At 25.1% G+C, this 12,261-nt stretch overlaps 3 protein-coding genes across 3 annotated transcripts; 1 reads left to right on the top strand and 2 right to left on the bottom strand.

The window, feature by feature from the left end:
• Nucleotides 1-5,394: 5,394 nt before the first annotated feature.
• On the top strand, nucleotides 5,395-9,101 carry LOC132917316 (EEF1A lysine methyltransferase 2). Its single transcript, XM_060978013.1, has 5 exons — nucleotides 5,395-5,615; nucleotides 6,794-6,892; nucleotides 8,380-8,464; nucleotides 8,537-8,861; nucleotides 8,925-9,101. Exons 1-5 carry the CDS (start codon nucleotides 5,560-5,562, stop codon nucleotides 9,017-9,019), a joined length of 660 nt encoding a protein of 219 aa, XP_060833996.1. The 5' UTR covers nucleotides 5,395-5,559; the 3' UTR covers nucleotides 9,020-9,101.
• Nucleotides 5,585-6,657, bottom strand: LOC132917315 (testis-expressed protein 9-like). Its single transcript, XM_060978012.1, has one exon. The coding sequence runs from the start codon at nucleotides 6,542-6,544 to the stop codon at nucleotides 5,648-5,650; it is 897 nt and encodes a 298-aa protein (XP_060833995.1). The 5' UTR covers nucleotides 6,545-6,657; the 3' UTR covers nucleotides 5,585-5,647.
• On the bottom strand, nucleotides 8,778-11,203 carry LOC132917317 (uncharacterized). The gene is made up of 4 exons (XM_060978014.1): nucleotides 11,040-11,203; nucleotides 9,485-9,637; nucleotides 9,251-9,388; nucleotides 8,778-9,171 (listed from the first exon to the last, which is right to left on the bottom strand). The coding sequence occupies exons 1-4, from the start codon at nucleotides 11,167-11,169 to the stop codon at nucleotides 9,098-9,100; spliced, it is 495 nt and encodes a 164-aa protein (XP_060833997.1). The 5' UTR covers nucleotides 11,170-11,203; the 3' UTR covers nucleotides 8,778-9,097.
• Nucleotides 11,204-12,261: the final 1,058 nt, after the last annotated feature.

Genomic DNA, 12,261 nt, shown 5'->3' with positions numbered 1-12,261 from the left:
ATATAAATAAAAATGCAATTTTAAAAAATCATAATCTTAAAGCGATATAAATTTTTTTTGAAATAGATTGAAAAATTTGATACATTATTACTGCAGTGTCCGAGTCAATAATTAGATAGATTGCAGTTATATTATATATTATTTTTATATATACTTATACTATATGCCTAAATATATTTAATTACCTTATGTGTTTTTAATTTATTATAATTAGGTTTACCTACGATTAATTAAGATTTTTATTATGATGTTGAAGAATGATTTCATTTTTATAGGTATCAAAGCTGCCAGTATAACATGCATAGTTTGAATAATTTATCTAGTATAACAAAAATTAAATATTTTATCGAAAAGGTATATATAGTCCTACACCATAGAATACCTTATTATATATGATGATATAGATGTGCATTAGTCCGTAGTCGGCAACCGGCGACCCGCTTTAAATTCTAGAACGACGCATTTTTTTTACATTTTATTAATTTTAAAGTTTTAGACAGTATTTTTTTCATAATAAATAATTTAAAAATATAACATTTTTATTTTTGTGTGACTCGCGAATTTTTCTTAATTTGTGAATGTGGTCCGAGAGTCCAAAAATATTGCCTAATATAGCTAAATAGATTGACATGCATAATTATTATTGTGATAATATATTATAATAATTAATATTTTTCAAGTAAAAAAAAAGATTCTAACAAATAGGACTTAATGAATACGGTTAACTGCAGAGTTCTATCATTTTCAATTTGTAATTTATAACGTAAATAGTTCCCACAATGTTTTTCTAAAATATTCCCTGGTGCAGGATTTATATAATTTTCAGGTGTAAACTTAATGTAGAATTATGCTGTATAGAGCGCTTGGAAGGAAGTTCTAATCAACCCCAACATAACGGAAATAAAAAGTATCATTAATTTATAAATGAAGTTAAATTAAAAAAAAATCACAGAAATATTTTCCCGTCTAATATACCTACAGTCCAATATGACACAACTCGTTTACTTATAGAACAAAATCTTTAATTATACACGTATGATATAGTTGTCGGGTGGTACTACTGAGTACCTTCCCACTCTGTTGTTTTCACCGCTATTTCACTCAACAAAATTATTTATTGTACAAAATTATGTATAGCTTGTAATTATTCTTAATAAAAAAAAAAAGAAAGAAAAAAGAAAAAAAGATGATATAGTTGTAATTTATTTTAAAGTAAATACATTTTTAAATGTTGAGCGAGAATGTATTGGTTTTACAATTTTTGTTTTAATTTTTGATGTGCGTATGTGTACACTAGATTATATGTAGATGGTCGATTTATTGTTTCGTTTATCTCAGAGGTTCCCAAACTTTTTTTTCCCGAGTTTTTCAATTTTCGTAAACCCCTAAAATTGAATTTTTACAAATTCATCTAAGTGTTTTTTTAACTTACACTACGGAGCTGCTCACTTGAATAGGATTCACTATGGAGTGCAATTTTTTCAAATAAAAACGTTTTAAATTTATTTTTATTCATACTTTATTTATTTATTTATTTAATAATTATAATATTATCTATTTAATATTTTTAATAATTAAATCGATAGGAAATAAAAATTAAATAACGACACGCGCATTTTTGACCTAATAACTTTCATAGGCCCCTATTTAAACCTCACGTCCCCCAATTTTCTTTTTCGCTAACATAGACCACTTACAGGTCAGAATCGCCCCCCAAGGGGTCGATATAAACCACTTTATAGGAACTTCTGGACTGTCCTTTAATAGTCATCAACTTTGGAGAAGTAAAAATGTTTAGATTTTCTACTTCTGATAGGTAAGTGAATTTATCAGAACTGTACTTAATAAATGTACAAAAATAAAAAGTAATAAACGTCAAGAATTTTTACAAAATCAATTTTATTTTGTTGTAATTTAAAAACAAATATCCGTAGTTACTTCAAATGTTCATCATTGACTGTTTTTGAGCTATGTATTTATAAATATTTAAAATTCTTATAAATTCCATAAGTTTATTCTATATCCTATTTCTTTTTGAAGTCTATACATTTTAATTTCAAATTTGAACAAGTTTGGATATTTATAATCAAATAAAAAAATTGTATTTATTTTATTGTCATTCAAAAATATTATTCGTTGGAAATTTTAAACTTTTACGTTTATTATTAAGGTAGTAGAATAGTAGATAAAGTACTTATATATACGCAATGATATTTTCAAAACATTTATATTAATTTTAAGATATTGTCATTTAATGTTAACTGGATTTCATATTTGTGTATAACATATTAGTGATTTTCATTATTTCTGTGTTTAGTCATTATCTTCAGTATTTTCTTTCCACTTGTAATGCATCATTTAACATGTGCTAAATTTCTCGAAATATCTACGTATAAGAAAAATATTCTCGAATGTTCTGATATATTCAAAAAAGTCTTAAAATTTTAATATACTAGGCTACTTTGATTTCAATTTTAAAAATATTTTAAATAATTCAAAAATAATAGATTTACCGGTTATGTTAAATATACCGGAACTAATAAAGTTTTTTATCCTTTATGAATTCAAAATTTTAAGATTTTAGTAATAAAATTGATAACATCGTAAGTGAACTAAAAAATATTAAGATTGTAAATGATAAAATAATCGTTAAAAATAAACATTTATCTTTTGAAATTTTTGTATTAAAATTTAGAATTAATGAAATTTAACAATACCGCTAGAACTGTAGAATTAATAACCATGGATAGGTATAATGGAAATTCCTGAAACAAATTAATGAAAATTGTATATCTATATTGTTGAAGAAATTAGTAAAAAAACTAATACGGAATTAAAAGTATTTTAAGGTTCTAGAGCTAATTATTTTATTACAATACAAAACATTATACTGGCAAAGTTAGCAACACTTGATAAACGGAAATATTCGTAAAGTAAAATATGTAAAATATATAAGAAATTAACTATATAAGGTGTAACAACACTATTATACTTCCATTACAAATGTTACTATATATTTGTTAAATATATCTAAACTTTGTAGCAAAAAATTAATATACCTTTTATAACAAGTATAAATCATTTTACCTGAGTTACAGAGTCCTGTAAAACTTGTATTTATCATATAATTTATTAAAAGTATTGAAATTAATAAAATAAATTTCAACATATTAAGATGTGGTACAACCGTACAACAGACCATTATGCAACAATTTTAATTATATTGTATATGTTGTAAATTCTCGTGACAGTAATTATTTCGATAATTTAAAAATAAATAAAACTTTAAGGAATATTTACATTTGGTTTAGTAAGAACAAATTAAAGATAAATTCATTTAAATCAAAATATATTTTGTTTAAATACAGAAAAATTAAATATTTTAAATGAAAACAATTTAAAATCCATTCCCTAAAATATAATTCAATTTTGAATAGTGTATATGGACCACAATGTGTTAAACTCAAAAATGTGAAAGTTAAAATACTTTAGTTTAATTATAAATTATAGACTTGAATACGATAGTCATATCATTATATTAATTATATTAACAATATTACACGTACATTTTTGTTTGTATTTAAAGAAATAAAATATATACAATAAATCATAAATAAAGAATGATTTATCTATCTTTAGTACAGTAGTCAGTCTATTCTTATGATATTGCAATATGAGGAGGAACTTTCAAAAATCGTTTTTCTAAATTAAAAGTTACTATAAATTGTATTATTAAATATTGATCAAATCTATTTATGCAAACCAACACCACTTTGATTTATAAAGAACTTAGGGTAAATCATTTTAAGTTTATTTTTAATTTATATGGGTAGGTACCTACTCTAATATTGAACTTCATAAGCATAAACATTTAGTTCCCAGCTTCCTTGATCATGAATATGAAAACAGATTTAAACATAAGATATTTCAATAAAAATGTTGGCCAAAAAAGTGTTTCATAGGTATTAATATAAACAAATAAACAATTATTACAATTTGAGATCTTTCAAATGCTTTGTTATAAGTGTTTTGATTTATCTACTTTTTAATAATACAACTAATACAAGCTTAGCTTATACTGATTATAAAATATAGGGAATGCTGCAATGTTTAAACTTTATATTAATTATTTATTAAATGTATATAATCTGTTCAAAAATGAATAACAATAATAAATAATACTATTACTATTATAATTTTTCAATAATATTGATATATAATAGATTCAATGACTCAATGTATTGATTAAAAATTAAACCTACCAATATTATAATATACTCAAGGAAAAAAAAATATAAATATAATATAATATAAAATATCCTAGCTAGGCTAATTGTCTTCATTCAAATCTATTATTGAATTTAAATTTAGTGAATCCATAAAATGTCCCACTCCACACCAACCACACCTACTTTATTAGCAGAGACGTAAAGTGATATCCACTTGTCCGTCTTTTTTAAATTTTGAGCACAATAATGAACATATTCGTTCTACAATTTTTTTTTTTTTTGATCATATACCCATGCAATGATAAGTTAATAAAATGCTTCGGTTTTCAACTTTGAAGATGGTTTATAATAGTGAATTGTATCTACTTTGTAATTTAGAAATGACTATCGGAATTTTACCATTTTTATCTTAGATATTTGAAATTACATACCTATTTAAACGATAAATGACGATTTTAATTTGAACACATTCAAGGTGAAAGTTAATAACAATTAACAATAATATGATAGGTATAAATATTATATATTATTATAATAAGTAAATACCTATTAATAATAAATTAATTAAAATATTGAATCAATCTAAATTAATATTACTAGTAAAATAAATTACTTAATAGCAAATAGCAATAGGTATCAAAAAACATATCTTGAATTAATATATAGGTACTTAGTAATATAGTTTGACATCGAATATTAATGACTCAATCAACATCTACTGTAGGTCTATACAGCAGAACAGTATTCACTTACTCACCTTTTTTGGTACTGTTGTTACTATTATCATTGATTATAGAATAGACTATTCTATAATCAATGCTATTATTAAAATATTGGAGGATAGTGCAAAAAATCGAAGACAGTTTCAGGCTATTAAACGGGTAAAAAAGTTGAATTTGTTAATATTTAATTACTTTTTTATTCATAGGTACTTAAATAGGCAATACAGCTATATGTTGCATACCGTTTTAATGTAATTACAAAATAGAAAAATATTTATTGCTTATTATATAAATAATATAGTTGGATATTTTGTATTTTAATATATTATTATAATTATAATTGTTATTGTTAGTGCGCCATCTATAAACAAAACTATAAACAATCTTTAATATTATTTTACTGATTATAAAAAAAAACTACACATTTACTGATAACGATTATTTACAACAAATTAGTTATAATTTATTTTCAAAAACATTGTATTCAATTTAAAATTAATCTTATAACTAAACAATCAACACTGTAAATGGGAAATTGGTAATATAAAGTGTAAACAAAGATTATTTTTATTATTTTCTAGATTCTTAATTCATATTTGTATTTAAAAATGAGCTTCAATAAGAATATTTCTCAAGACAAACCTAATTTGGCTACAGAGGAATAGTAAGTGAATTTTTGTTATTTAATAAATAATTTTATTTACCCTCTAAAAGTTTACTAAATTCATTTTCTAAAATATTGATTTCTTCTTGTAACTTTATTCTAACGTGTTGTCTCTTCAGCGAATCTATTAGTTCCAATTGTTTTCTGAATCCTGTAATTAGCACATCTTTTTCTCTAATACATTTTGCCAAGACATCGTCGTTCTTAGATAATGCTTTTGTAAACTTTTCTTCAGAGTCTTTATGTGCAGCTTCTAGCTTTCTTACAGTTTCTTTTAGCTGTTTATTCTCATCTGAGGTTTTTATAAAAATTGATTTTTGTTTTTCATGTATGATTTGTTCATGTTTAAATTTTCTTTCTATACATCCTATTTCTTTCAGTATTCTGTTCACCTCAGAATCTCTAATTTTCAATGTTCCAGTTAAATTTTCAACTTCTTTATCATGTTTCCTTACTTTTTCTTTGAGTAACGATACTTGATGAACATATTTGTCTTTTTCCTCAGTTAGTTTTTTATTTTCTTCTTGTAAATGATCATTTAAATCATCTTTTTTCACTAGTTCATTATTTAAACGATCAATTTCTTTTTGAAGTACATAGTTTTTGATAGTTATTTCTTTACTTGTAACAGTCTTAAATTCTTCAATAGTATCGCCATTGTCAATAATTTTCATAAATGTATTAAATTCTGAAGATCTAATTGGTTTTGATTTATGTTTAACATCTGGTGTACTATGCTTATCATAATCATCTATCTTACTTTTCATTTCATTGATTTCATCCATAAATTTTTTTGTTATCTTGTTGTTTTCCTCATACTTCATTTGTAGTACTTCTTCATTTTTTGATATTTCCCCTTGTTCCTTTGGTATGCGGGCCATAATTTCTGAGCTTAATAAATATTTAAAACCCCGCTGCAATTTAATCATCTATTGTATTACTTATTTTTCATTGAAATTAATTATAATTAATATTATTTCATTTTAAATTAATAAAATAAAAATTAAGTAAATACATAAAAAAAAATATTGCTTTGTTTACATTATTCGTTGTCCTAATGATTATGGTAACTATGGCATTATCAATTTGCAGTGCTACCAAAAAAATGTTTTTGTAATTCCAAACTTTATAATATGTCTAAAAAATGAGTATCTATATTATATTCTTTTAAATTTCAGTTGGAATGATACTTACAATGTAGAATTGGACAATTTTAAAAACTTTGGCGACCCTGGTGCTGAATGGTTTGGCCATAGTATAGGATTAAAGATGATCAAGTAAGTGTGGAGCTAAACATTGTATGCAGAAAAATTAAGCAAAAAAAAAACTATTAACTATTTAGAGGTGCTACCTATTGAAGTATAAGAACGGCAATAAAGCACTGTCTTAAATGATGATTTAAAAATTATTAAATACCAATCTACACTAATAAAATATAGAGATATTTGTGATGTCAATAATGTAAAATCCTAAAACTAAATGCCTTTCAAGCATTGAACGATTGAACACAAGTTTTTAAATAAGACTAATTACTTATGGAAAAAATATAACTTAATAAAGTATATTTAAGTTTTTAAAAATAATACTCTATGGTTTAGGATTTTTAAATGGTATAAAGAAACAGAAAATTAATTGCAAGATTGAAAGATTTCAATAATTCACTGGCCTAAAAATATATTTCATTTTAAATATAACAATGTTCATAGTTTTTTGTTCTCAATTACCTATATTCTAACTATAAAAGTATAGTGATGGTGATATCTTAAAGCTTCTCTGAGTATACTTTTTATGAAACCTCCGAAAATGTCTCATTAAATAGCAGACTAATTCGTGAATTCGTCCTTGTTATATTTTAAAAGTAAATTTAATAAAGTAGAAAATTCTTGTAATTTACAACAATTAAATATTGATGTAAAATATTTTTCTTACTTCAATAACTCAATATTCTTAGTATTGACATATTTTGCCATCCAATCTAAATTTTAGTTATATTATAATTGTTAAAATTTAAAATTACAAAATGTTTTCATGATATATGTAATATACCTATGTTAACTTAAGTCTTAAGTTATAAATAATTAACACAAAAACTTGTATGTTCTATTTTACTAATAACATCTTAGTTGTGAGAGAGTGATTTTTACTATCTTCCTTGAATTTTCCCTTGAATAATTGACATACCGCATTAATTTAAAAAAAATATCTATAAAGATAAATTTATTTAAATAACTAGATTACATATAATTTTTTAGTATTTTTCACATTCACATTCAGGTATTAAACTGAATAATTACTATTTTGGTGTTCAAAATATAAATTTATTCAAGTTGTCTATGTTTTAAGTAGTTTTTAATTACCTCATAGTGAAATTAGTTTTATAATTTTATTCTAAAAAAGTTACTAAGTTTATTTTGTATGTTTTCCATGAAATTCATTATTTTTGTATATCATAGGTATCTAAAATATTAAGCAATGGAAATTCTAAATGTGTGAAAAAGAAATAACGATAATGATTATTTAAATTGATTATATAAATACAAGAGTGAAGAACTTATCCTTTTTAAACTTTAATTTGTTTAGTCATCTATATTTTAATTATTAATACAAAGCATATGCATAAACTAATTTATTACCTATAGTAATAACTCTAATGCATTTTAATAAATTAAGGCTCAAATAGTCAAATGTGTATAACCAGTTCATATTTTCATAAATTAAAAAAATAAATTATTTATTCAAAATATATTCATTTATTTTTTTTTAGGTGTATACAATCAAACTGTAAAATTAGTCAAGAAGATCCCATTTTAGATGTTGGATGTGGAAATGCGTTACTTTTAACTCAATTAGTAATTATATTTTTATTTTGTTATAAATATGTGTAATAATTAGCGTTGTTAAAAAATAACAATTGTAATCAGGCTAAATTAGGATTTTCCAATCTGTACGGCATAGATTATTCAGCGCCTGCAGTAAAATTAGCAAATTCAATAGTTAAAGATCAAAAAATAGAAAATATAATACTAAAGGAATTTGACTTTTTGACTGATGATGTAAAAACATTACCGACATTTTCATTGGTCTTGGATAAAGGTACTTACGATGTTATTAGTATGGACGATGAAAGTAAAGAAAAGAGAAGTCGGTACAAAGAAAACATAATTAACTTGTTACAACCAAATGGAATGTTTTTAATTGTTAGTTGTAACTGGACACAACTAGAATTGAATGAACAATTTGGCAATGGTAAGAAGTTATTGATTATTAATTTTATTTATTAATAAAGAATAAAATTGTTTTTCCCTTAAGCCTTTCAAATTGTTCACACTATACCAACTCCGTCGTTCCAGTTTGGAGGAGCTGTTGGTAATACATTGTCAGCCACTCTTTACCAAAAATTATGAAAAAAGAAAAATATTATGTTTTATTTGATACTGATTAATTTACTATTGTGGTTTTCTTTGCAATAAACTCTACGCTATTTAATTGTGGTTATTTTGCAAGACGGCGGCAACTAAAATCGCCAAACATATGGATACCATTGCTCGAACACCACCTGCAACATAATTTAATACATTTTATCATTTTGAAATAACCTATATTAAACTAACTCTATTTCCAAACGTTCCACTCACTACTGCAAGTCCCGTCATCGTCGGCAAACTCTTCTCTACACTGACATATTTTTACGTCTGCATGTATTTCACTAATGTTGTGCGTACAATGTGCCAGCTGGATGCATTGGATGTCTCGCTCACAAGGCATTCCCAGTTCTGTAAACCGTTGTTGATGAGAAGTACTAAATAGCTAGTATACTTAAATATGACATTTTACATAAAACGAACTCGCCATTAGTCATTACTCATTACCTTGCGGGGACGTTATGCAATCGTCATTGATCGGATGCGTTTGATCTGCGCACAGACACCGCCGCTGTCCGTCCACCGGATCCTTGCCGCACGAAGTCTTCGGCCATGCCTTGCAGTTGTAATCGTTACGGCATTCAGACCGTCGAATAGTGTCTAAAACCAAGTATAATTAATAATATGCTTACATGAAATGAAAAATGAATATTGAATAATATGTAATGTACTTATGTAATATGTTTTTTAAACATTCCCATGGAGAACGGTAGACAATAAATTAACAAAGGTTTATTTATAAGCACTTAATTACAGGGAACAGATTTAAATGCAATCATAATGTTTTTCTAAGAGTTATAAAAAGTTATTGGGTTTTATAAAACACAAAATTAATTTTATACTTACATCAAAGAATCTAAAATTAAAATATTTTAGTCCCATTATTATATTAGCTTTACTTTTTTGTTTTTGCTTATATGTTTATTATTATTAAGTATTAAAAAAAAAAAATTAATACCGGGAAAATTATAAATAAAAAATATAAAATTTAATTAAAATATATTATAAAATCAATCATTTTCATTCCTCTGTGGTATCTTGGTACTTTTTTTTAATCTTTTTAGAATAAAAATTATCAATACTTTATCTTAATTATTTTAATAATAATTAATAATTATATTAAACCGTAAGTACATGTTTTTAAAAACAAGTTTTGGTCGAATATCACACCGGATAGTGGGTAGTCGGTCGATAGATCACACGTACCAATATATTCATTTTGCGTATTTTGACATTTTTATTTATTTATTTATTTTTTTTTTTGTGATTAGTTTGTAAATTTTTATAAATTTTAAAAGTTAATCATAGAAATTAATAAGTAAGTATTTAAAGCGGAAGTTTATAAGTTAGCGCAATCGCTTTGCGTATAGGACATAGGTGCAAAAGAAAATTTAAATTTAAACAATCTCAATTAGTTTACAAGAAACGAAACTAAATCAAGAAAGTTAGGTTCACCTATAAACCGTAAATAGTGTATACACATTATACTATTCGTACGAATAAATAAATTATTTTTATTTTTTTTTTTTATTAAACACGCATTTTTATAACATCAAGTGCATTATATCGATTTTTAAGGCATTTTTAGTTTAAAGCATTTTAATACGCCATACCTATTAATATTAATATATTTTAGTGACCGTGGCTGCCTATCAGAGATTTTATCAACGGGTGCGGTACTACGGTTGCATGTAACCTTTATAGTCTAGACCATGAGCATAATATATATATATATCTAATAACAGAAGCTTGGAGTCTAGACTTTAGGCTATAAATACATATCAATAGTAAACGATACATTCGGGGGATAAGGACTTCATTTACTCCAATTTCGTCGAGGTCACCGGAACTGGCGAAAATTATTAATGAGACTGGCCCAATCTTATATAGACCCTTTGAAAAATTTTAAGTTTATTATCAATACTGTGTGCTGTTGCAACAGCAGTATAATTATTATAATAATGTATGCAATACTACTAATAATAATATATTATATACATACCTTTAGGCCTAGAGGCCGCGTTACCGGGAACTACACCTCGTTTGGCCCTCGGTGCTACAGAGGAGGCATCGCAACAGGACAATGTAATAATCGCGCATACCGCGACCAAGATCCTGCTTAGAACGCGCATTTTGGCAGAATGACCAAAACTCAAAGTCCTGCGGTGGAAGGGTCGGTTTGGTCGTTTCCTGTCGTGCAACGCCCACGCCCTTACCATTATTTATTATGTACATAAACACACACACACATACACATAAATGGGTTATATAATAGTTCTATATTTCGCTCACGTTATCTGAACATTTCGACATAAACCTTGAGTCTTACATATAAGAACTCAAAATTTTAATACGTTCGTCGAAACGATTGTTTTGATTGACTATATTATAGGTAGGTATATAGTGTTACTGCATATATATAGCATATACATAAACCTATAACACGATTTGAATGATATTACATTTTCGACGAGCGTGATCGGGAGCAATATCATTGGTATAATATATTATTATGACACTGTTGTCAATTTTTGTGACTACGTTTAGCCAAATATTACATGGAAATTGGCAAATGGCAATGCCACTCTTAGGTACACTGTAGCTTAAGCTCTTGAATAATTATAATTAATAATTTATTATTTTATGGCCATACAAAAATTTTAAAATATATTTGTATTTCTGTATCTAAAGGTTGGTGTATAGCCGTATAGGTGTCCACGACAACTGAAATCATTAGATATGTCTTAGCGTAAAATTGTTCAATTTTAATGTTTAATTATAATTTTTTTGTGTAAGAAATGGCTGAGTCATAATTTTTTGAATTTTATACATAATTAGGTAGAAGTGCATGTTGCAATGTTTGAAATGATTTTTATTAATCGGTGATATTTGACCTGATTGAGATTGGTTTTTCCACTAATTTGATTGGATTTTTTTTTTATGTTAACTATAATTACAACTAAGTAACAAGTAAGAGAGAAAATAAGCTAATATTACATTATTGTTATCATATTTGCTTATTGTGATTTGTAATTCACTAGTATACATTGTACATTTTTCAAATAAAAAAAAATAATAATTTTTTTAAAGTGTATTAGTTCGTAAAAATAAAATCAAATGTAATGCAAAAAATTGTAGATTCATAACTAAAAATGAATTGTAACTTGTAACTGCTAACTTGTATTTCAATCCAGAGACTATTAAAATAATCTAAGCTACAAAAA

The sequence above is a fragment of the Rhopalosiphum padi genome, chromosome 1, assembly GCF_020882245.1.
Source record: "Rhopalosiphum padi isolate XX-2018 chromosome 1, ASM2088224v1, whole genome shotgun sequence".
Taxonomy (NCBI): domain Eukaryota; kingdom Metazoa; phylum Arthropoda; class Insecta; order Hemiptera; family Aphididae; genus Rhopalosiphum; species Rhopalosiphum padi.
The sequence above is the reverse complement of the archived record's forward strand: the minus strand, read 5'-3'. Positions and strand labels throughout refer to the sequence as shown.

Excerpts from the sequence above, each read along its gene's own strand:
- LOC132917316 (XM_060978013.1), top strand. The coding sequence starts at position 5,560 with ATGAGCTTCAATAAGAATATTTCTCAAGACAAACCTAATTTGGCTACA. Across the intron at positions 5,616-6,793 it reads AATTTGGCTACAGAGGAATA|TTGGAATGATACTTACAATG; the intron begins GTAAGTGAATTT and ends TTTAAATTTCAG. Across the intron at positions 8,862-8,924 it reads GAATGAACAATTTGGCAATG|CCTTTCAAATTGTTCACACT; the intron begins GTAAGAAGTTAT and ends TTTTCCCTTAAG.
- LOC132917317 (XM_060978014.1), bottom strand. The coding sequence starts at position 11,169 with ATGCGCGTTCTAAGCAGGATCTTGGTCGCGGTATGCGCGATTATTACA. Across the intron at positions 9,389-9,484 it reads TTGCATAACGTCCCCGCAAG|AACTGGGAATGCCTTGTGAG; the intron begins GTAATGAGTAAT and ends AACGGTTTACAG. Across the intron at positions 9,172-9,250 it reads CGATGACGGGACTTGCAGTA|GTGGTGTTCGAGCAATGGTA; the intron begins GTGAGTGGAACG and ends ATTATGTTGCAG.
- LOC132917315 (XM_060978012.1), bottom strand. The coding sequence starts at position 6,544 with ATGATTAAATTGCAGCGGGGTTTTAAATATTTATTAAGCTCAGAAATT.